The 25,648-nt window shown below is 43.7% G+C and overlaps 1 protein-coding gene across 44 annotated transcripts in view; it reads right to left on the bottom strand.

Annotated features, from left to right (window-relative positions):
* The window catches only part of DPP6 (dipeptidyl peptidase like 6), a 714,691-nt gene that overhangs the window by 213,644 nt on the left and 475,399 nt on the right, over window positions 1–25,648 (bottom strand). For 43 of the 44 annotated variants that reach the window (XM_039524563.1, XM_039524587.1, XM_039524562.1 and 40 more), the window contains 2 exons: window positions 17,983–18,077; window positions 12,132–12,206 (listed from right to left, as the gene is read on the bottom strand). In XM_039524563.1, coding sequence (XP_039380497.1) covers window positions 12,132–12,206; window positions 17,983–18,077 — 170 coding nt within the window. Of the gene's footprint in view, window positions 1–760; window positions 860–12,131; window positions 12,207–17,982; window positions 18,078–25,648 lie in introns of those variants that run through there. The other variant, XM_039524598.1, reaches the window with a different exon arrangement.

The raw sequence follows: 25,648 nt of genomic DNA, 5'->3' as shown, positions 1-25,648 counted from the left end.
TCCTTGCAACACGGCACCCCCTACAGGGGGGAGGCGGTTGGACGTGGTGCGGCAACGCACTGGTTGAACCGGGGCGGCTCACCCTGTGAACAAACCACAGCCCAGTGGTGTCTCTATGCCATGGGCAGGCATGTGGGCTGCCTGGCCAGCTGAGGAGGGAGGGGTGGGCTGAGGAGAGGTAGGAGTTGCCAGGTCAGCACAGGAAGCAGGACAACGAAGGGGGCAGGAGTTAAGCAGAGCTCACCTGGAGGTGTTAGCTGCCTTTCAGCCACAAGGGGAAGGGAGACGGGAAGGGAGGAGCTCTGTAAATACACAGGCCTCCTCCCTGCAGCTGGAAGCAGCTCCTGTCCCTTCCTACCTGCACAGTGCTGAAAGGCTGTGGCTGGTCACAAACCCTGGCAGAAGTCTTTTCGTTAAAAAGTGGGGGGATGGCCCTTCCTCTTTTATAAGTGTGGGGGGGTGGCCCTCTGTTTCCTTCTCCCGGTTCCAGCGCTGTTGATATGTAGTCACTGGCCAATCATTACACTTATGGGCAGATGAGGCTCTTTAACTCAGGTTGGCGGCTCATCTAGGAGAAGGACAACTCTGAATACAAATCCTGCATCCACTTTAGCTGCTTGTGGCATCTACTGCACCAGCTGCTTGCACGAGAAAGTGGGAAAGGCTCTGCACAAACCGTTCTCACTTAAATCCATTCATAGTGCAGGTTGTTCAGCTAACTCATTCAATTCATTTAACTTATTTAACCTAATCAACTCACCAGAGTCCTGTGGTGATGGGGAAGGGGTGTCAGGGACAGGAAGAGGATGCTGCTGGCAGTCTCTTCATCACAACTCTGCATGCTGGCAGCCTCAGGGTGATGGTCATTCTCCACAGATCAGGGCAGATCTGGAGCCGGTATCCCCCTGATACAGATCAGGCCTTTTTAGGCACAGCGCTGCTCTCCCCAATCTGGGGAAAGGGGACTGAAAAGGAACCCTAAACATAGCCGTCCCTTTCCATGCCCAACAGGCTACCACTCCTGGCTGGTCATCCCACTCAGCGGTCAACAAAAAACAAAGATTCACAGGTTGGGTCGTGGAATGTCAGAATTCTTCTCAACAGTGACCAAAGATCGGAATGAAGAACAGCCCTACTTGCCAAAACACTGGAGAGGTATAACATAAACGTTGCTGCCCTCAGTGAAACCAGACTGGCTGATGAGAACCACTTTGAGGAGGTGGGAGCAGGCTACATTTCCTACAGGCCAAGGATGAGCTGAGATAGTTGGGGTTAGGGTATAGTCTGACATTGCCCACAAGATTGACTTGCTCCCCAAGGAACTCAATGATTGACTTTATAAAACTTATCCAGAGAATAGTATGCCACCATTATCAGTGCTTACGCATGGACAATGACTCTCATAAATGAGAGCAATGAGATATTTTTTTGAAGATCTCACCAAAGGCACACCAGGACAAGCTCATCATATTTGGAAACTTTACTGCTTGTGTGGGAGTCAACTGACACATGGATCATTGTGCTAGGCCATCACAGCATTGGAAGGTCAAACTCCAACAGCCAACTTCTTCTCTCCGAGTGTCAACAAATATAAGCCAACATGGATGTATACCAGTCAAAACAGTGGCACATGCTGAACTATGTAATCATATGGTCTAAAGACATTAAAGATGTGTACATCACCTGCTCTTTGAAAAGTACCGGATGCTGGTCAGACCATCAGCTTGTGAGAAGCATCATGTCACGACACTCCTCACCAAAGTGCTCCAGAAGATGCCTTAGACCTCCAAAGAAGATCAATGTGGCTGACATGAATGACCCCAGCAAACAAGCAAAGTTGGAACAGACACTAGAGGCTGTTAGCTGAGGTCCCAGAGAACTCCTCAGCCATTGAGACAATCTGGCAGAAGTTCAGAGTTGTCACATATAATTCAGCATCCAAGGTTCTTGGCTTTGTAAGGCAGAAACACCAAGAGTGGTTCAATGAGAATGATGCTGAGATAGACTGGCTACTGAAGACCGTGCACACCACACACAAATCCTACATCTTAGACAAGAAATCAGCAATGAAGGAGGCCAAACATATACTACAAACCCAGTTAAAGCTAATGAAGAACCACTGATGGGAAGAGAAGGCTGCAGGACTGCAGGAAGCAGCTGACAAGTATGACATGAAGGAATTCCACAAAGGTCTCTGTGCTGTGTATGGCATCAAATCCAATGGTACAGCCCCTGTCCTCACAGTAGATGGTAACTGGCTTCTCACAGACAAAGGCAATGTTCTCTCTCGTGGGAAGAGCGCTTTGATAGTCTCCTGAACTGTCAAGACACTACATCCAATGAAGTTACTAACTCACACCCACAGCATCCTGTCCTGGAGGAGCTGTCCATGGCCCTTTAGATGAGGATACTAAAGCCATCAAGCCTCTCTCCATGGGCATGTCTGCAGGCCTCAATGGTATTCCACCTGAAGAGTACAAATGTGGAGGTGCACACCTGGTCAGAAAACTCACCAGCTTTTTCAAGACTATATAGGAACAGGGTATAGTGCCCTAGGACTATAAGGATGCTTTCACAGTCCATCTATACAAAAGGAAGGAAAGCATATCTAGCTGTGACAACCATCACGAACTCTGCCTGCTGTCCATAGTGGGGAAGATCCTTGCATGGGTTGTCTCAACAGACTTGTCTCTCACCTAGTGAACTCGGTATATCCAGAGTCACAGTGTGGCTTTCATGCTGGCTGTGGAACCCTGGACATGATTTTGTGAACAGAACAAGGATGTGTACATGGTGTTTGTTGAGCTGACGAAGGCCTTTGACATGGTGAATTGTGAGGGCCTATGGAAACTCCTTCATAAATTTGGCTGTGCAAAGAAGACGAGTGCTATCATCCACTCATTTCACAATGGCATGATAGCCAGGGTGATGGAGTGTGGTAACTCATCAAAAGCCTTCTCTATTACTAATGGCACTGATCAAGGATGCATAATGGCTCCAGTCCTCTTTGTCATTGTCTTTTTAGCCATGCTTTTATTTGCATTCCAAGACTTTGACAGAGGTGTATACATCTGGTTAGACTGGATGGGCGTCTATTCAATCTACAGTGACTCTGGGCCCACACTAAGGTAAACTAACAGCTATTAAGAGAGCTCCTGTTTGCTGATGACTCTGTCCTCATTGCACACATGCTCAAGGACAATTAATTTATCATGGACCACTTTGCCTATGCTTCAAAATGCTTTGGTTTCACAGTCAGCCTGAAAAAGATGGAGGTCATGCACCAGTCAGCACCAGGCTACCAGCATCACGAGCACCATTAACACATTGTCAAAAATGACAACACACCCCTTAAATAGGTCAGGAAATTCTTCTACATGGGTAGGATACTTTGCAGCAACACCCTGTTGGATGATGAGATCATTCAGTGCCTAGCAAAGGCCAGGCCCTGGAGGGAACGTGGAGTCTGCCTCTGAACCAAGATAAAAATCTACCTTGCTGTTGTGCTCACCTCACTCCTCTATGGCTGCAAGACATGGATGCTCTACTGACACCACATCAAACAGCTGGAGAGCTTCCATCCTTGCTGTCTAAGATCCACCTGCAACACCAAGTGGCAGCACAGGATCCCCCATACTGAAGTCCTTGAGAGGTGCCAAATCCCTGGCATCAAGAGTGTGCTCATCACTGGGTCAGACATGGGGTCCACATGGAGATCTCCCATATACTGAAAGAGGTGCTTTATAGCCAAGTGAGCACAGGAACACACACTAAGGGTCAAGATATAAAGACACTTTGAAGGCCATGAAAAGCACCAAAGATAGAAATTAGAATCTGGGAACTTGTTGCACTGGACAGACTGTAGCGGGGTGGTCATCCCGCCCTGGAGAGGGCTGAGGTAGGGAAAAGCTGGGCTGATTGGGGGAAGCAGCCACAGCTGGGGCCACACCCCAATCAGACCACAGCTGGCCCTATAAGAGGGCTGAGGGCCAGAGGCTAACATACTCTCTCTCTAGCTTTCTGAGAGAGAAGGACCTGGCTGCCTGGGAGATGAGAAGGGTACCTGAGGTGGAGCAGTGCTGGGGAAGGGCAGAGGGAGCTGGGGAGCTCCAGCCTAGTAAAACCCCAGGCTGCAGGTCCTGCTAAAAAAAGGCCAAAAAGGTACCTAGGCTTCAGAGGGGCAGCCCAGAGACAGACCAAGGCAGCAGGCCCTAACCCCCTTGCTGATGATGAATGGTTTACAGACTGCAGTCGTTCCCAGGGAGCGGGGCCTAGATGATGACTGTCAGTAGCCACTGAGGCAAGGTGGGTTTAGAGGGTTGGGGGTTCCCCTTGTTGGTGCCATTAGGCATAGCCCTAGATAACTCAGGAGGTGTGAAAAACAGTACAGTGAATGGCTTTTTTACCAGGCCTGAATGAACCAAAGTTAATGCTATGTTTGTCCAGAGTGCCTCCATGTCTAAACTCTGATTGAACTCCCAGGTTAGAATTGAGAATGGAATGTGTAACAGCTTCTTATCAATGTAACACTGACACCAGAAGATAGTAAAAAGGGGCCCTACTTGTGTTTAGTTTAGAAAGAGGAGGAGGGGAGGGAGAGCAAAGTAATAAATCCAGGAGTAAACCAACCTAACAGCCTTGAAAAGTTACGAGATGAATTGTTTGCTGTCGAGGATGATTTAATTTAACAATATACAAATGTGTGTGTACTAGGGAGGAGGAGGAGAGTGGGGGGGGGGGGGGATGTGAGGATGCCTAGTTGAAGTCATGTAGAGAGAACACACACACAGCTTGTGTGTGTGATTTGGAGATTGTAATTGCTCCCTTTGCTTTTTTATTTTGGCTCAAATAAACTTTTTCTCTCCAATTTGGGCAAGCACACCCTTTTCAACCATCACTGTTTGCTGCCTCAGGCCTTTTGGGCCGGCAACACCCTGGATGGGAGACCCAGATTGTGGGTTACTGCTGGGGGCAGAACCCTGACGTAAAGGGCACCGGTGTCTGGGAGGGACACGGGGGCCAGCAGCAGGTGAGACACCGGCCTGCTAATTCCCGAGAAAACCAACAGGAGGTGCCGCGCTGGTGAGTCATTGCCCCGCCACACAGACCCAGACGCTTTTGAGGAGGGGTGCGTGAGGTGTCTGCAGGAGAAGAAAGCATTTTGTACGGCCAGCGCCTTAAACCCACCCCCCAACAAGACGTGCAACCCCATTTTCAAATCCCAGATTGGACTCGCTTTGCATATGAGAAGCCGTAAAAACAAACCCAGAACTCAAGTCAGCACTAGCTTAACACACATCCACCAATGCAACAGGAGAATCCATCCTTCCATAAACATTAGTGCTTCGAAGGCAACAAATATATTGTTATTATTTTATTAATTTTTAAATGTTTATTTAAAGTAGGATAAGTGTGTGATTGGAGTCAAAAACACAAATCTAGGCCTGGAAAATATTCATGTGAGTGCGGTTTTGTTGGCACAATTTTTCACAAGTTGTAGACCCAAAGCTGAGATTTATTTAATCAAGAAACAAAATTCACTGAATAGCAAAACGGCCCAGTTTTTTTTCTGGGTGGACAGAGAAGTAGTTTATACTAAAACTAAATCATCTAGGCCCAGAATGAGCAAAGCACATGCTGTAGGCTGCTTGTGCTTGAAGTTCAGCATGTGCCTATGTGCTTTGGTCAGTCATGGCTCCACAGAAGGAATACCATGTGACCAGTAAAGCTGTTTACATAGTCAATTCCAAACAGTAAATAACTAAGTGCAACAGTTTGTGAGTAGCCTGTAGGAGCTGGCATTTGTTCACAAACTTTTTGTCATGCAATGCTACATTAAACATACAAACAAAAACTTTGTAAATGATCTTGGGCTCGATGACAACTTGAAAACAGAACAAAAGGCTGAATTCACCAAATAAACTATTCTCAACAGTTGGACCAGCTCTAATTACAACAATGATTAATTCTTTATAGTTTTCAGCAATATAAAATGAACTGCTTTAGCTGCAAAATAGATAATAGTGTCTGTTGTACCAGCCATAAAAGTCCCTAAGTCCTAATTGTTGTGCAGAAAACTCTAGTAGTTTGGTCCATATTAATCAGCTTGGGTTTCCTGGATATAATTGTTCTTAACTAGCTCACACACAGTAATGGACTGCTAAATTGGAAATGGAGAACAAATAGCTTTAAAAAGGATCTGGGCAATTTTTTTCCCTTGCCGCCACATTACAATAATAGCCATTCATAACAAAAGCAATTAAGAATTCTCTATTTAATATCTCACTGTGTCACTCAGCAAAACCACTTTTCTCCTCATTTATTTTCCTCTATTTCTTTTATTACCAATTACACAAACTCCACTGGTTATTCAGATTACCAGAACTTGCACAAGACTATGGTTTATTTTTTTTTAATTATTATTCTTTATATCCAAAAAGCTATGGATATGGGACAGAATACAGAAAAGCTGCCTGTTTGCCAGGATATTTTAAAATTCAGGCACTAAAAGCTACATTATCCACAAACATTCTGGGCATGCAATTCGGGTGGAAATCAAAACCCAGCAGGACCCTTTGAGGTTCTCTGAAGACAGGCATTGCAGAAGTTCAAATCATTATAACTTGCATGAGTGGCACATGCCCAACCTGAATGGTGCAGGGTCAGTTCAAGAGACTGCAGTGTCAGCTCTTCAGAAACATGTTCCGGGAGTATAGCTGGCAAATGGGGGCAGACCGCATGCAGAAAGAAATGGTGAAGAAGAGTGCCCTTTCCTAACACCCCTGGGCCAAGTATGGCCTCCTGCCAGAGCATAAATCTGCTGAGCTGGCCTTGAGATTTGATGTATTTAACATCAAAGTGCTACGGCACACACATCATATGCCTATGCATTTTGGAGGCTCTGAACGTCGTGGCTAGAATCCAGGCACATTTTAAGAAAGAGGAACCCCAAAGAAAAGCCAGCATGCTAATGAGTATATCCCCTTCAAGCCAAACCCCGGTTGAATTCCAGGGGGCTAAGGCCTTTGTATCTGATCACCCGACTGACATCCTACAGTTTTAGTTCCAAATCAGACCCAAATGCAAAGGGGCTTTTCTGGCTGAAATAATGCCTCAGTTTCAAATGGTGGTGGTTTGAAATTTTGTTGCTAAGACATCCAAACTCTAATCTAAATTTAACCCAGGATACAAACACCACCTGCTCCTCCCATCTCTAGCAAGTATATTACCTCTATCCTATACAAAAAGCTGCACTAAGATTGCAAGGTTAAGTGCTCAAGCGTCAGGAAATTGGTGACATAACTCTGCTCCTGTCGTATTACAACACAATACAGGCTGCCCAACTGAGGCAGCTTTAAACTGGATCAGTACCAAGAGGACTTAACCAGGGTTGAGGATCTAGTCCAGTGTACCTTTAACTCAGCCTCTGTGCATTTCACAAGGTCTACTACTGCCCTGGCTTTATCCCTGCTCATTTATAACCTCAGATGGAGTGCAGGGGGTGAGGTCAAGGTTCTGCTCTGTGACCTTGATTCAGTCATGGTCCCAGGTGATGACCCTAATTATAAAGTTAATTTAGCTGTGTACATTTCCTTAGCTGAGCACTTACTGAGCAAGCAGAATAAAATCTACTGAGCATGCTCAGAACTATTTTGCAATTCTAACAAGTAGGCTTGGAAGGATTAGATTTTTATCTGTAAATGTCGATAAACATAGATTTCACTGCACATAAACAAACTGATGAAAAAATATTTCCATGAATAATAATTAAAATTTATAGATAGGCAAAGTAAGATACGTGCTGCTTGAGAACTTCTTAGTTTCATTTAAGGCTATTTACTTCGTATATTTTGATGTGATGTTGACAATTTGTGTTTTAACAGTTATAAAGCTTTTATCTTTTTGAATCTCAACATGTATGGTCATCAAATAATTATTGTCTGACACTTACCCCCACCCATCCCCATTCTGTGACCTTCCTACCTTCCTGCAATGGAGAAAACTTAAATCAATAAAAATAAAAAAAATGCTTACAAATACACATAGATATGATCTGTTGAAATTATCAACAAATAAAAATCAAATTCTGCCCAGTCTTCCCGTAAGCCAGTCAATGCAAAACCAATCTCATCTAGAATAAAACAGGCACAATGGTGACCTTTTCCATGTCAAACTCTAACTTCTAAATCCCAGCCATTTTGACTCTAGCATTGTTAAAATTGCAAAAAAAAATTTTTTTTTTTACAGAATGAGAAAAGTGTAAACCTTTTTTGCACAAAATTAAAAATAAAAATCTCTACACTGAAAGCATATATAAAAAACTGTAGCCTCAAAGGTGAAAGGTTCAAAAACATAAGCAACCAAAAACAGTATTACAATGGAAACTGATGCAATCTGACCAACCATAACATCTATATCCAAATATACAGACAATGGTTCCCATGTCTGTCATTCAAACGTGTCAATCAGAAATCCATGTCAAGTATTCCACTTTGGTTTTTACTCCACTATGTCTACACTATGAAATTAGGTCAAATGTATAGAAGTCCATTTTTCAGAAATTGATTTTATACAGTTGATTGTGTGTGTCCCCACTTAAGACCATTAACTCGGCGGAGTGCGTCCACAGTACTGAGGCTAGCATCAACTTTTAGAGTGTTGCACTGTAAGTAGCTATCCCACAGTTCCTGCAGTCTCCGCTGCCCATTGGAATTCTGGGTTGAGATCCCAATGCCTGATGGGACAAAAACTTTGTCGCGGGTGGTTCTGGGTACGTGTCGTCAGCCCCCCTCCCCCCCCGTGAAAGCAACAATAGACAATTGTTTCACACCTTTTTTCTGGGGTCCCGTCCACTGGACCTGCTCAGCCTGCTGCCTGCCTGGATGATCGGAACCCCAGCCAAGCAGCGGGCTGAGCGGGTCGGCGGACGGAGTCCCAGACCAGCACCGGGGTGAGCGGCTCAGCCCGCTGCCAGTCTGGGGCTCCGTTGGCCGGCTCCTGCCAGCCAGGGTCTCGCTCAGCCCCGCTCAGCTGGCAGACCTCGGTGAGATCGATCGGGGTGCCTGGACAGACATAGCTATCTTCCTCTTAGAGCACCGAATGGGAGTGACTCCAGTTCATTCTCTTCTTTAAGTTTCATCTCATGGAGATTCAGTCCTGCCTGGAATTTCATGAGAGCTGGAGGCTTCTGCCTCAGACTGCTCTCCCAGCTGGCATTACCGCGTGGTCGCACCTACCCCAGCCTGCCCCTTGCTCCCATGGCTCATGAAACGTGGACAGTAGTAAGGAGCAGTTCAGCTTGTGGAATGACAAATCCAGAACGAAGGATTGCACTCTATGGGCCACGTTAAGATTATTTCAGAGTCCTAGATAGCATTAGTCCCTATAAAAGGCTTCATGAAAATTTCCCCCCACCTCTAACCAGAGCAGCTGAAAGAATAAAGAACCCGGGACTATAACTTAGAGAGAGCTTCCATATTATTTAACTCAGAATTGATATAATTCAAAGTAAAATTTCACAGCGTGGTCTGTTCTAAGACTAAAAATGCAGGAGGGGAGTCAGAAAAAGGAACAGTTACCTGTTTCTGTCTGGTTTTGAACCAGGGATGTTTTGTGTGTTAGGTGAACGTGATAACCACTACACTACGGGCTTCTTTTTTTTGCCAAAGACTTTGCCGAATGCACAGGAACGTTTTCTCTAGCTACAGAAGCTACCTAATGCAATGTCTATATCTCTGGCCTTCCTGCTCACAAAGCAGTCATGCCCCCGCCCAAGGCTGACACAGCGATCTGGCTCGGGGCATGATACTTTTGCCATTAAGCTAACAGCAATTCTTTCCTGGCCTCTGCCACTGAATGCCTCCATGCATTACGCTGTGCCCTATCAGTGCTGGAAGACTACATGAGCTCGGAAAACATCATCACGAGTGCAGCTTTTTTCGCCTTCTAATCTGCGATAACCTCAGGGACGGAGATGATAGGGGGAACGTAGAAAGATTCTGGGGGGACTGCATGGTCACCTGTGCTGCTGAGTGCTGCTGAGTTCTCCATGCTGGCCAAACAGGAAATGAAATTCAAAAGTTCCCGGTGCTTTTCCTGTGTACCTGGCTAGTGCATCTGAGTTCAAAGTGCTGTCCAGAGCGGTCACAATGGAGCACTCTGGGATAGCTCCTGGAGGCCAATACCATTGAATTTTGTCCACACTACCCCAAATTCGACCCGGCAATGTCGATTATAGCACTAATCCCTTTGTCAGGGGAGGAGTACAGAAATTGATTTTAAGAGCCCTTTTAGTCAACAAAAATGGCTTTGTCGTGTGGACGGGTGCAGGGTTAAATCGATGTAACGCTGCTAAATTCCCCTCTATTCAGCATTGGTGAGGCCTCATCTGGAGTACTGTGTCCCGTTTTGGGGCCCACACTACAAGAAGGATGTGGAAAAATTGGAAAGGTCCAGCGGAGGGCAACAAAAATGATTAGGTGGCTGGAGCACACGACTTATAAGGAGAGGCTGAGGGAACTGGGATTATTTAGTCTTCAGAAGATAAGAATGAGGAGGGATTTGCTGCTTTCAACTACTTGAAAGGGGGTTCCAAAGAGGATGGATCTAGACTGTTCTCAGTGGTACCAGATGACAGAATACGGAGTAATGATCTCAAGTTGCAGTGGGGGAGGTTTAGGTTGGATATTAGGAAAAACTTTTTCACTAGGAAGGTGGTGAAGCACTGGAATGGGTTACCTAGGGAGGTGGTGGAATCTCCTTCCTTAGAGGTTTTTAAGGTCAGGCTTGACAAAGTCCTGGCAGGGATGATTTAGTTGGGGATTAGGTCCTGCTTTGAGCAGGGGGTTGGACTAGATGACCTCCTGAGGTCCCTTCTAACCCTGATATTCTATGATAAGAGCAAAATTCAATAATCTTTCAGGATGCAAAATAAGGAACCAGTGCGGCTCCCTTTAAGGACTGAACGTTTCTACTGAACGTACAAATACTCTTGAATAGGAAACTATTGCTATAATAATCTCATATATGACTACATTGTAGAGAACAATTTACAAGGTTGGGAGCTCATGTCACACCTGGGAATGCAGATCAGCACTTAGACGCCCAAATAACTGCTTGTGATGCCTAAAAACTCATTTGAACATTCAGATTTAGAAAAGAGCATCCTAACTTAAGTGCCCAGGTTTGTAATCAGGAACCATGGCAATAAAAGCAGAGATACAGATTACACGCAAATGGCTGTAAAATCACAAGTGCCTGCGGAGGGTCCGCTGGTCCCGCGGCTCCAGTGGACCTCCCACAGGTACGCCTGTGGATGCTCCACCGAAGCCGCGGAACTAATGGACCCTCCGCAGGCATGCCTGCGAGAGGTCCACCGGAGCCGCCTGCCGCCCTCCCGCGGCACGCTGCCCCAAGCGCGCGCTTGGTGCGCTGGGGTCTGGAGCCGGCCCTGGATTTTATACATAGAAGTTTAAAAGGAAAACGAAACATTATGGAAGCCGAAAAAGAGCATTCGGAGCCGGGCAATGTCTCGTTTCCTCTTATTTAATGATCATTAAAAGTAACCAAGCTACAGTTTTTCTCTTTTTAACGTAATAAAAAAAATAAAAATAGCCCTAATCTAAAACTTAGTAGTTGCCAGAGGTGAATTTTTATGGATGACTTATGTATAAATCTCTGAAAAAAGGGCTTTATAATGAAAGCGATAGCTCAACCTTAACTGCAGCACTGGGAACAGACACACTATAATTAATGTATTATTTCAGTTGTGGGAGATACTGACAGTTGCTTTTTGCGCTTAGGAAGAAATGTATGGTGTGACTGAGGAAGGAGTCATGGAAAAGAATTACACTACAGGGGAACAGAAATCCTTGTAGCAAAGACATGTCCTTACACTCTCCCTCCCAAACCGTATAAAACTCTGGCATTGACAGTGTTACCCCATGGTGTTATCTATCGCTTTCCCCTCTATTAGATGGCAGTGACACACACTTGGAGAATATATTTTATGGCAGTGAGGGGCTTTTCGTTCTTTCTTTGTTTTATAATGATGAATGAAGTTAAATATTGTATCAGAATCAAAGTGGGAAAAGTGATTAATTGTATTTTGCTGATGAAATCAATGTACTTACTGGTTCAACGTCAAATGCGTAAAGCGCATACTCCCGATCAGGTGACACTTCATAGCGAATGGCCTTTAAGGAGACCTAAAAAAAATATTCGGATGTTAAAATACAAGTGATTTTGTAGTTCTAAAGCCTCATATGTCAACCTATTGTCATGCTCGTCATGGGGGGAGGGAGGGAAGTATTGTCTGACTTCATTTTTTTTTAGAAGACACTTGTAAATCCTACTCTGTCTTGATAAAAAGATGAACAGCTCATACACAGCTGTGCATGTCCCCTTACATCTGCACACCCCATGGAGACTCAGCACCGTGTCTCACTCACGTGTTCTTCTCCCCTACTCATTTCCTTCCCCCACACTAACATCCATCTACAGTGCCACATACGTGTAGTCCTATGCAAAAAGCTGATGGGGTGGGAACTAGGTGCGAATGCATGTCAGCATGGGGACAGAAAACACAGGATAGTAAAAACTGCAGAGGACTCTGTTCTTCTCTTCCCCTCAGTGGCTGAGCCTGTGTTGTTGTCTTCTCCTTAGTGTGTAAGCTCCTGAGGCAGTAACCCCTGCATCTTCTATACCTGGGACATGCCCCACACACTGCATAAAAGCTACAGTGTGACTTGGGCTGTGCCTGCCCCATGGAGTAAGAACCCCCCTTGCATGCCTGTGCAGACTATCTTGGGCCTAACAGCATAGGAGTAAACAGGCCTACTTATTTGTTTACTTCTTCCTGTAGCTGAAGGGCAGGAAGTGAATGAGAAGCAATGGGACATGGGAGAAGCCTGGGTTCCACCCAATTCTCCCCAGTCACTAGCCAAGGTATTTGAGCCACCAAATAGGGGTGGGGGAATAGTAAATCACTGCTGGTACAGGCCAACCATAAAGCACTACCGCCACCCACCCCTAGTGAGAGCAAGGCAGAATCAGGGTAGGGATTGTTCCTCACAGGGGTCTCTGAGTCACCATGTCTCCCAGGATTGGTTCTGGGGTGATGTAGTTTATGCGTCAGCCTTTCCTGAGGGCCGTGCCTAAAACTAGCCCTAGCATTACCATTAATATACAGCAGCTCCAGATACTTGTCTGGCGATGTCTCTTCCCTCCTCTGCTTCTAATTTGTCTAGTGCAGATGTCCCTTCCCCTTTCCTCTGTGGTTTTAATATGCAGTGCCAGCTCCAACACTGCCAAGGCCAAAGAGAGGTCACTCTAATATGCCTTTCATCCTCTTGCTTTTAAATCCTTTTCTTCCATATAACAAATTGGACGGAATTTTTTGAGAGATTACCAAGAAACACAATGAAGTAGGATCTTGGACATAGTGCAAGCCGATGGTATCACACAAAGAAGTCCTTCACAAGGTCAGCGAGCAGGTTCGAGTGCATAAAGAATCAGACGAGCTATCCAAAGGCAGAGGGCAGTGAGCAGTGAAAGCAGTTTAGACTGGAGGGGCGCCTGTAGGAGTGTGCCAGGCAGCACTGTCAGCATGAAGACAGATTTTGTTTGTTGATATATTAATAATGCAAAGGAAGGAATCTGTGCCAAGACAGTGAAAGTTGCTCTGACACAAGACTAGGATGAAAGAAGTGGGTGGATGGGATTGAAGGAATAAGTCAATGTAAATAAGATGGATAATAAAATCCATGACAAACTAGGCAGTCTAGAAGCATAGGCAGATACGATGCTTATACCGTACAGTTTAAGGTAGTGAGACAAAGGAAAAACCACCAAAAATGAGATGTTCCTTCAGTGGCTATATGATAAAACAGCACATGAGAAAAGGCTCTTCCCCAAAGAACAGATTTAAAACCTCCAGCACAGGGCAGGAGGAGCAGTAAAGAGAAAGTGAATACAGCTCTGCAGTTTTTGGATACAGGGGCCCAACGTAAAGATCTTCTAGCACCAAACAAAGGAGCACACATTCAGAATATTGTGTGAGGTCCTGCACAAAAGAACTCTTGATGGTAAGGTAAGTCATAGTGTTATTGTAACATCTGACTAAGTTAGAGCAGGGGTTCTATAGCAGGTCCATGGACCGCCATCAATTGGGCTGGAGAATAACACGCTGGTGATCTGCAGGAGGCTGGGGAGTTGGAAGGAGGGCTAGTCTGCAGACTATCTTTCTTTTATGGTATGGCCAAAAACTAAGAACCAATGCAATAAAGAGCAGACAGTGAAAGGCTATTTGAAGCCATAGAAAATAAAACTCTCATGAATTCAGCTAAGAAAAGTCAGCTATTAAAGGAATCTAGTCAATTCCTCTACACAGAGCACAGCTGATGCTCTCCATGGGAAAAACAGCATACAGCAGTTATAGGAACAATTGTTGTATATACAGTTGGCAGAAAGTATTCAACAGAGACAGCCTGCTGGTCTAGATCCGGCATGTGGTGCTGTCATGCAGAGAATGGATGAAAACGAGACTCTGTTCACGGGCTGATGGTGCTCTTAGGCCATATTAGAGGGAGCATATACTGTGTGACAGTGCTCCGCACTGACCTGTAAGGCACAACGGATAGGTTCTGGAGAAACTTCCATTCAACAGTTATTGCCAGGGAAGAGAGGCACCTCAGCATGTGGCCTTTGAGGCTGGTGGGAAATGAATAGGGAAAAACATGGGGGTTTCCTAGGAGGAAAGCATGAATATTTGCTGTATTATAGAGCTGAACTACGAAACAAAGAAATAGCTGGATGACTATGGGCTTTCTTGCAAGAGGAAAATATGAAATATGAAAACCACGACCAGACCCTTATATCACAGGTCTAAAATATACATCAGGACACTAGTGGAATGTGCTTGAAGGCAGATGTGGTTGATTTATTCTCCCCTTTTTAGCTCCCTGACATGAATTTCTGTGGTTCAACTGAATGTGCATGTCTCACTTTGTAAAGGTGCCAGGGAATCAGTCATTGATGTAATTAGCTATGCAGCGTCTGCTTGTGGACAAAGTTATGGTAAAACAGTACAGTCTCGGAGGCGTAGCAAGGTGTGAAGGTAAAATGAAAACATGTGGCCTTTAAAGTTGGATATAGCACAATGATAAAAAGCTTGAAGACAGTACCTCAGTATTGCTTTTAGGCAGATCTTTTAGGCATAGTTAAAACATTGACACTGCTAGAACTATGTATGAGGAAAATGAGATTACTGCAGCGTGAAGTCAATATGGAATGGGGTTTTAGTATTTTCTTGAAGCCAAACAGGTTTCTGAACAAGGCTTTCTTGTGGGTTGTTTTTTTTGTTGTTGTTGGGTTTTTTTTTTGTTTGTTTTTTATTAATGGGGGGGGGGGCTGGGTGGCAAAATTCAGTCCACAATTTCCAGAGCTCTTTTTAACAGCTGTTAGACAATTATGTTAAATCTACCTTAGCTTTGTTCTGCTTTTGCGACCAGACATATTTCTGGGATCTTGGAAGGAGAAGAGACTTTGACTGCACCAAAACTTAGAGGAACAAAAGTTTGCTGTCAAAGCGCAGTGGATTCTTTGACAGTGCTTTGCACCATTCCAACCCTGCAGAGCAAGCAAAAAAGCAGCTCTTCCAGCCATGTGGGGATTCCCCTGTATATGGGAATGCAATTGTTGGCTGGCAAAATGGCCTCTTGATGGATGTTTCCAGTCAGTGCAACTTAGAGCAAAATGGCTTAGCATTGGGAGGATGGAGTATATGGGTAAGAGATGGCCCAATATAGGGGGGCAAAGTTAGGTAATAGACACTTAGCTTTGAGGCAGCAGGCTTTCACAGACTCATAGAATAATATCAGGGTTGGAAGGGACCTCAGGAGGTCACCTAGTCCAACCCCCTGCTCAAAGCAGGACCAATACCCAACTAAATCATCCCAGCCAGGGCTTTGTCAAGCCTGACCTTAAAAACCTCTAAGGAAGGAGATTCCACCACCTCCCTAGGTAACCCATTACAGTGCTTCACCACCCTCCTAGTGAAAAAGTTTTTCCTAATATCCAACCTAAACCTCCTCCACTCAACTTGAGACCATTACTCCTTGTTCTGTCATCAGGTACCACTGAGAACAGTCTAGATCCATCCTCTTTAGAATCCCCTTTCAAGTAGTTGAAAGCAGCTATCAAATCCCCCCCTCATTCTTCTCTTCTGCAGACTAAACAATCCCAGTTCCCTCAGCCTCTCCTCATAAGTCATGTGCTCCAGCCCCCTAATAATTTTTGTTGCCCTCCGCTGGATTCTTTCCAATTTTTCCACATCCTTCTTGTAGTATGGGGCCCAAAACTGGACACAGTACTCCAGATGAGGCCTCACCAATGTTGAATAGAGAGGAATGATCACATCCCTCGATCTGCTGGCAATGCCCCTACTTATACAGCCCAAAATGCCATTAGCCTTCTTGGCAACAAGGGCACACTGTCGACTCATATCCAGCATCTTGTCTACTGTAACCCCTGCATCCTTTTCTGTTTTCTGCTACATAGTCTTTTCTGAAGGGATTCGGGTGCAGCAAAAGGGAGAAATTCTACATATCTGGGTGCATTAACAGAGGACTCGGGCATCTGCACAGAGAATCAGACCCTCAGCAATATCCCCCAAGCCACCTTGCTTTCTGCCTTCCAAGGCAACTTCATCTAGAGAATTGCTGCTGTCTCCCCTCATCCTTGCCTGGCCTCAAAAACTCAGCAGGAGGGGATGAGTGACTAGAAGAGTTAATCCTATCAGGGCTATATCTCCAGAAGGGCTTTCACAGCATCAGAGAAGGAGGCAATATACCACTGATATTCAGCTCTGCTCTCTGCAATACAGTACTGGGTTTTGAGGTCTTCTGCACCTTTCACCCCAGTCTAGATAGGTATTTATATCATGTTCCTGACTCTGGTGTCCCCTTGATGGTTAAATGCCTGGTTAAATGCCTCTGGTGTCCCCTTGATGGATACAATTATGTGGGAATGATCTGAACCAGAGTGCACTGTAGAGATGAGATAGGCCGAACAGGTCGTCCAGAGTGACAGGGATCTCTTGTCTATGGTGGAGTGGTGTATGATATTAATTTGCAGTATTAGCTTCTCATCCAGAATGTCTTCAGCTCAAATGCATGAGCATTAATTTTAGAAAGACAATGGGGCTCATCTTTCATTACTAGTGTAAATATAAGAGTACTTTTTATGACAGGCAATTGGCCTTTACTAACTTGATCTATTCATTTTGACAGCAAATGTTGGTAATATTCTGGTATTTAACATCTTAGTTTCGTCATCACGCTGTGTTCATTTGGTATATGATTTAATGTTACTAAACTTTTTCATTATCTTCTGCATAGATACAATTCTGTCTTACGTGTCAATCGGTTCTCTCAACTTACTACAGGAACCCCTTACTAACACCTTATTCCAATAACCCATTCAATTTTTCCCTGTAACCCAACATGCAATAACCCCATTACATTGCCCCAGATGTTTTAAACAAAATTTCTTTTTATAATTTCATTACAGTTCAAATGAAATCAGCATCTCCCAAGTGTTTGAAGAAATATTTGTGCTTTCTGGGGGGGCGGGGGGAAGAGGAGGAATAAGTCCTAGCAGTGTAAAGCAAATTATAAATACATAATTGCAATGTTCTGTAAAGTAACTGTGTAAAAGCCTAAGGTATTTCTCTTTCAATGACATATGATATGCAAGGTTTGCTTCAAATACATGTAGTAGAGAGTTTTCTGCACACAGAAGGAAACTGAGCTTCTGGCTTAACAAAGAAAGCACAGAATCCATTTCACATTATCTGTAGTTGCTTAGTCCATAGTATTCTGCTTGGCAATACATGAAGTTGAAAATTAAATGTCATTTTCTACTTTATTGACCTGAATGTAAGAAAACTGTGAAATTATCCTGCTTATTAAAGAAGATACTTACGATTTTTTTGTTTTCTATTAATACCATTGAATTGTTTGTTTCAACATTCCGCAGGATCACAGAGCCATTCTGGTTTCTATAAATGAATTCTTTAGCTGCAGGAAAAAGAAAAAAGAACATTAAGGAAATTGGACAGATTTTAGCCAGTGAAGTTGCTTATTTACATAGAACTACTATGGATTTGTGCTAAAAAGAACTGCTATTTTCTATTCTATTTATTGTTCTTATACCACACTTATTCTAATCTATTCTGTATAGGTTCTAAAAACCTGCTCATGACTGTTGTCTCTGAGTTCCTTCCAGAAGTGCACTAAGTAACATGACTAACATCTGTGATGTTTCCGTTCTCTCATCCTCTCTTCGGGGGAGAAGTGTGTGCAGGAGAGTGTTTTCGTTCAGATTTTTTAAATTATCTACACATACACATGTGCAGAGCAAGAGGGAGAGCACTGTATGTTTATCTTACAGAAAGCCAGGTCAAAGCAATGACAGGAAGGTGGTGAGGTTTGCGAGGGTCCTTTAGATAAGGGTTGGGCTCAATCAGTACTTTGATGGGAGAACACCGGGAAAAAATCATGGTACTGCACAAAGGAGTGTTTGAAGGTGGATCTCTTCTCTAGAGTCAGTAATGCCCTTGCACTCCAGAAGAGCCTGCTGCTGGAGACAGTGCCTTTCAAATAAAACCTAAAACTGAGGTCCTGACCACTTTGTCATTAAAAGATCGCATGACGCTTTTCAGACCTAGCTGAATTAAGAACTTGAGCTATTAAATTTTAGCTGCTTAAATTCCCCCTTCTAGTTCCAATTAGGGAAGCAATTCTTCGTTTCCTGTCTTAAAATGCCACAGACCTGCCTCAACAGGTAGGAGCAGGTGGGCCAGCAGTGAGTGGGACAGTCCCAGTTGAATGGGGAGGAGAATACATGCTGAGGGGATGCAGAGGTGCCTCTCCCCTTCAGAGTTTCTAGCCACTCATTGACTAGCTTGGGGAGGAAGGGAGCTGATTGTTTTCTCACCTTCTCCTTTCACTAATTTAAACCCTAGCCTGAGCCAAGTGGACCCTCTTTTTGTTTTGGATGCAGCTGCATTTAAGAGATTTCAGCCCAATGTGATCAGGTAGTCTCATGAGAATTCTACCAGCTTGGGGCAAAATCTTATAAGAACAGCTCACAAGATCCCAAGACTGTCAAATCCAAATCTGAATCTAAACTCTAGCCTTATTCTGGCCTCAAATTCTAACCTAAATCTAATCCGAATCCAAAGGCCATCTGCTCTATGCACCTCTATTCTGGATAGAAGGTATTGTTTAACTGTACAACATTATTAGTACAAGTAACGTTGCTTAGCATATTTCTATATTTGCATGCAACCCATCACCTCTATTTGAATAAAATACCATTGCAATATAATTGGTATAGTGTAGAAGATAAGAAGTCTTATGACCCATTTACAGGTAATAAAGTAGAAAAAATTAATCTCTTATCAGTGCATGAATCCCCATCAGCTGCCTATAGAACAAACATGTACCCCAGCTATTTTCATCATCAATACCACAATAAAAAAGAATTTAAAAGGTGCAAGATTCACAAAAGATAAACTAGGGCTGTGACATCTTATTTATAGGCTTGTATGCTTTGCTTTACATTGCCTTAGTTTACTCATTTTGTATTGTCAAGTGTAATTTCTACAAATCTCTGTAGCACACACTTGAAATGTATTTTTCTTGTTTGGGCTGAAATAAAGGGGGTACCAATAGTCTAACATGGATAGCTTTTCCGTATTGGTAAATGCCTAAGTAATGGGCATATGCAGCTCGTATTCCATCCACTGACTTCACTGGAACTTGCACAAGGTGATAGGTGCTATAGCAGAACCTAGGAAAGACAGCTGTGCCAAAGTCTGCCTTGTATGGAATCCATGGCAGCTATGTGTATGCACCCCAGGTCTCAGCTTCTTCTAAGGGATACAACTGATTATAAATGAAAATTTAACAGTGCAATTCTTCCCAAATTCCTGATAATTATTTTTTTAAAAAACCCCAATAGTCCTACATTTCATTGTCACAGGCATTTGGGAAACAGTGGTAACTATTCAGACAGATCTCAGAGGGGTAGCTGTGTTAGTCTGGATCTGTAAAAAGCAACAGAGAGTCCTGTGACACCTTGAAGACTAACAGATGTATTGGAGCATAAGCTTTCATCTGACGAAGTGGGTATTCACCCACGAAAGCTTATGCTCCAATACATCTGTTAGTCTTAAAGATGCCACAGGACTCTCTGTTGCTTTACAGACAGATTGGGTATTAGTCACACAGATATTAGCCAACGTGTTATGTAAGCAACATGTGAGATCTTCCAATTATATATTATATTCAATATACAACAGGCCAACTTTAAGTGTGGTTAGATACTCCATTCAAAGTATTAAGATATTTTCTAATTAAGTAAATTGGTTATTAAAGCTTGACCCCCAACTGGAAGCTTGGGGGTCAGAGACTTAAAGGTCAGAAGGGACCATCATGATCATTTAGTCTGACCTCCTGCATATTGCAGGCCACAGAAGCTCACCCATCCACTGCTGTCATTGATCTGTAATATCCAACTGAGTTACTGAAGTCTTCAAATCATGGTTTAAAGACTTCAAGTTACAGAGAATTCACCATTTACATTAGTTTAAATCTGCAAGTGACCGATGCCCCATGCTACAGAGGAAGTGAAAAACCCGCAGGGTCTCTGCCAATCTGATCAGGAGAAAATTCCTTTCCAACCCTAAATATGGCAATGAGTTAGACCCTGAGCATGTGGGCAAGACCCACCAGTCAGACACCTGGGAAAGAATTCTCTGTAGGAACTCAGAGCCCTCCCCATCTAGTGTTCCATCACCGGCCACTGGAGATATTTGCTGCTAGCAGTCGTAGATTGGCTACATGCCATTGTAGGTAGTCTCATCATACCATCCCCTCCATAAACTTATCAAGCTCAGTGTTGATGTTTTGTTGTTAGGTGTTTTGCCCCCACTGTTCCCCTTGGAAGGCTGTTCCAGAACCTCAATCCCCTTGAACACATAGGTGAAGTATATTAATCAATCAAATGGGTCTGTAGGTTTATTAATAATTAGTACTTATTTCTCAGACCATAACACAAACTGACAAGAATTATATTGCTCCCCCTAATGAAATCTCTACTAAACTTTTATTATTCCTTTTTTCCCTGGTTACACTTACCCTAATGAAAACAAAATGCTTTAATGAACCGTAAATCTTCACAGTTACTATGTAAATGCTATTCCATAGCTGGAAGTAAGTGATAAAAATTTTTTCCTAAAAGTTTAACAAGCTTAAAATCTTGTGTTAATCTCTTCTATGTGTTTCTAGCACTACTAAAACCCATTTTAAAAAGAGAAAACCAGCATTCATTTGTCAAGGCTCTATATCTTGCTATTATATTCAAAACAGGCCATCGATAAAGGGTCCAATTTAATGAACAGAAAATTGGTTTGCTTAAAGGAAGAACAAATTGATCCGCACTGTATTCCAGGCAAAACACAATAAGGTTTAGCTAGTCTTCTAGTCATGTTATCTTAGTCATCAAACGAATCAGTGAATAATATGCCCAGGCTTTTGTTTTGAAATGTGTGATTTGTTCCGGTAAAAGACTATTCATTTTAATGGGACGTACCTCAATCAAAGACAAAAGCAACACAGCAATCTTTGTCTCTAATGAATTCTGCCCAGCGAGCTGATGAGGATTTGCAGTCTGATTAATAGCTGTCGCTACAGTTGATAAAGGTCATCACTGAATCTCATTGTTTATATCTGCCTTTCGGTGTGGCTGCTATTCAGTGTAAATATTGCTGAAAATTGTAATTTTTAGGCATAATGTTGTTTATTCCATTATATAATGGATTTCTTGAACAGCAGAGTTAGAATATAAGAATGGCCATAGGGGGTCAGACCAATGGTCCATCTAGTCCAGTATCCTGTCTTCCGACCAGTGCCAGATGCTTCAGAGGGAATGAACAGAACAGGGCTATTTCGAGTGATCCTTCCCCTGTCAGCCAGTCTCAGCTTCTGGCAGTCGGAAGTTTAGGTCATTTAGATTACTTCTCCCCCTCTTCCAACTTCCAGGAAACTGACTGTTTGAAAGAATTTCTAAAAAAAATGTCACATTTCTCAGTTATTGATGATGACAAAAGTGCTCAGAAATAACCTTATGGGTTGACCCTACATAGTACAGGCGTGAAGTACTGAGAGTATTGGCATAAGGTAAAAAGTAAAATGACATGAAGACCAGACAATCCCAGAGAACCCAATTCTGCATTAGTGACTGTGGCGGGAAGCAGGAATTAGGCTTAGCAGCAGGCTGAGTATCCTTCTGAAGTCCCTGCCTCCTCAGACATGGCTATCCTCTGCCCATGTCCTGCCTCTTTTATTCACCCTCGACACTTGAAAATAAGGGAAAGGGCACACACACAGGACTTGAGATGTTCTGCTACCCAGTGCAGATGGATTGTGCATAACCTTACATGAAGCTTCTACTTGTTGGACACAACAGGGGCCAGATCCTGCTGCAGTAAAGTCAATAGTCAAACTCCCATTGATTTCAATGGAACAAGATTGGGTCCTATACAAGGACGTGGAGTAAAATTTTCAAAAGGGCCTTAAACCAGATTATCAAAGGTATTTAGAGGCCTACAGGTACAGATACAGATAGGCACCCACTAGGATTTCCAAAAGCACCTATCCTGCTAAATTCAATTTATTTCAAGGAGATTTAGGTGCCTAAGTTGCTTAGACACTTAACTGCCACTGAAATCAATGGACAGTCTTAAACAATTGAATTCAATCTCCTAAGTGCCTATGTCTCTTTCAAAAATGGGACTTAGGTGAGCATTTTGCTGTTGAAGGCTCAATGTCTACAATGCAGAACTTGCCTTTTTGAAATACAACAGGCCACAACTAAATTGGCTTCATTCCTTAAAAGGGAAACTTCACGGTAACTCACCTCCTCTTCTGAAGGCTTTTTATCTGCATGGATAGGATTTTTTTTTAAAGTTACTGATGCTGTAAATTATTAAACCTTCTCGCACATTGTCCTAAATCTAAGAATTCTATATAGACCTGCTTCACTGTGCATAAGATGAACAAGTGAACCTCTAATGCACCATCATTACCTCTCCTAGATTGAACAAACACACAGGACAGATTTTGCTAATCTTACACCTGCATGTAGTCCCACTGAATCCATGGAACTCCTTGTATGAGTAAAAAGAGTCGGGCCTTGCCTACAATGGGAAGGTTTTGCTGGTATAGTAATACCAGTATAGTTAAAGTGGCAAGACCAACTAGTGTGAATGAAGTTATATTGGTATACAAGTGCTTATACTAGTATAGCTTAAATTGGTTCCTCTCACCAGTTGAAGCTATACTAGTATGAGTACAGTTGCAGTTTCACTGGTATATCTACACTGGGGCTTTTACTGGTAAAGCTTTCTCAGTTAAAAAAATAAAATAAAAAAATCAGACCCCTAAATGACATGTGTTACCTATCAGCTCTGTGTTCTTGGGGAGCCAGGGTGCAGTACCCAGCCTGTCTGACTCACGAAAGACCTTTCCCCCCTCCCTAGCCTCTGTTTGAGCCAAAGCTGATCAGAAGAAAGACTTACACATGCTCAAGTAAGTGCTCTGATGCCTGGATCCAAAATCTGCATCAGTTCCATTGGGACTTCATCTTTTCCTGACTGATCGTGCTGGGGGCTGTGCCTGACTCCAGCACTACGGACCCTCAGCTACCACCACCATCACCTGGGAACCTGGATCGATTCAAGCTTCACAGAGTGGTGAGAACCCAACTCTCTTTCTCTCTCTAGGTACAGCCTTCTGACCCTGACCTGTGTGATCAGTTATAGTTTTCTAAACCTGACTTTTGTAATCAAATTTAAGTTAGATTTAATATTATCACTGTTTTGTTTGGCTCCCCTTGTATGGTTATACCTGGCAATAAATAACTTTCATGGTTAAGCTGGTTGCTTCTCTCTCTGCAGCAACGCTCTTCATACCTAAGCTAATGATCCCTGCAGTGCTCAAAAAATCTGTGGGGTTTGCTCATCGAGTAGGTTACTACCAAAACAATTGTAACGTGAAAGTGGGGATAGAGAAGTGCTGAACCTGGGGCATATGAGAGTGGCAGCTTGGAAGTGCTGCTCAACTCAGCCTGCTGAGTCCAGGGGCATAGAAGGATGGCAGATTGAATGTGCTGCTTGACCCAGCCTGCTTAGACGTGCTCTATTCCGGTGTGGTGTCCCTGGCATATGAGGGTGACAGCTTGGAGGTGCTGTTTGACTTGGCCTGCTGAGTCCAGGGGCATATAAGGGGTCAGCTGGGGAGTGCTGATTAACCCGGTCTTCTCAGACGTGCTCTGTTAATGTGTGTTTGTGTGCGTCCGTTTGATTCTGGGGCTGGAAGAACCCAGCCCTGGGGAACCTAGGTCCTGCAGGATAGCTCCATTGGTAGGGAACTTGCAGCAGGGAGAAGAAGAGCTCCGTATAAGAACACAAGAGACACAAGCAGTACACATTGATAGTATTACAGAATCCCCAACCCCCGGAAGAGTAACCCTAATAAATGAGCATCCCCCAAAGTAATGGGCAAATCTGGTGACACATGGCTACATTGGCAAAACTTTTAAGTGTAGACAAGGCCCAGGATTTGGCCCTTGATTAAAAAAATCAACGGAGTGAGCTGTATACAGATGGACAGCAACGTACATCTTCTTGAACAACCACCACCACCACCAAAGGCTTACATTAATATCATTTTAGGGACTGCATGCACCTAAGTGAATGTTTTAGAGATACCAATTGACTGGATGGACTTATATCAGTTTAATGATTTGTTCTTCCAGAGTCACCCTTCAAATCATCTGCCAAAAGCCCCTGTCTGCGAAGAGAGTGTCTACTGAGACTCATTTAACACCTTTTAACTCATTACACAGTTTATTACGGACTTCTGCCAGCTTACAAGGCCCAATATTCTGTGCCCTTTTTAGCCACCAGCCAGAACAATTCCGCAGAAGAACACAATGAGAGATTCAGAGAAACTAATGAAAGAAATCATTATGCCAACACAATGTAATGTATGTTTTACAAGGCAATAGTTAAAAGGACATCTGTGCTTCTAAATGCCCTTTGGACATAACCAAGCACACCCCAGGGGTCACAAGCAATCTAAACAATGACACTCTCTGATTACATTTACTTTTTATGGCAACCATACTAAATGGGTATCAATACTTCTTTGAAATTGAGTGGATTTTAACTACAAACCTGAAAGAGTTGTGGGTAACCAATACATGATATCATTTGTCAGCGACAGTTTCTCTGTGTGTGTGTGAGAGGGAGAGAGAATGGTTACCCAGGACTCTGTCAGCTCTCTACTCTATTGCAGCACATCCTGCTTCCTCTCCACTAGTGTGAACCAAGACGACACACAGAGCTCCCATTTAAAGGGGTAGTACACTGTACTGTGGCCCAAATTTTCATAAGTGAACAGGGCCGGCTCCAGACCCCAGCGCGCCAAGTGCGCGCTTGGGGCAGTGTCCCAGTGGGAGGGCAGCAGGCAGCTCCGGTGGACCTCCCGCAGGCATGCCTGCGGAAGGTCTGCTGGGACCG

Source organism: Mauremys reevesii, linkage group 2 (assembly GCF_016161935.1).
Source record: "Mauremys reevesii isolate NIE-2019 linkage group 2, ASM1616193v1, whole genome shotgun sequence".
NCBI lineage: Eukaryota > Metazoa > Chordata > Testudines > Geoemydidae > Mauremys > Mauremys reevesii.
This window is presented reverse-complemented; position numbering and strand designations above follow the sequence as displayed.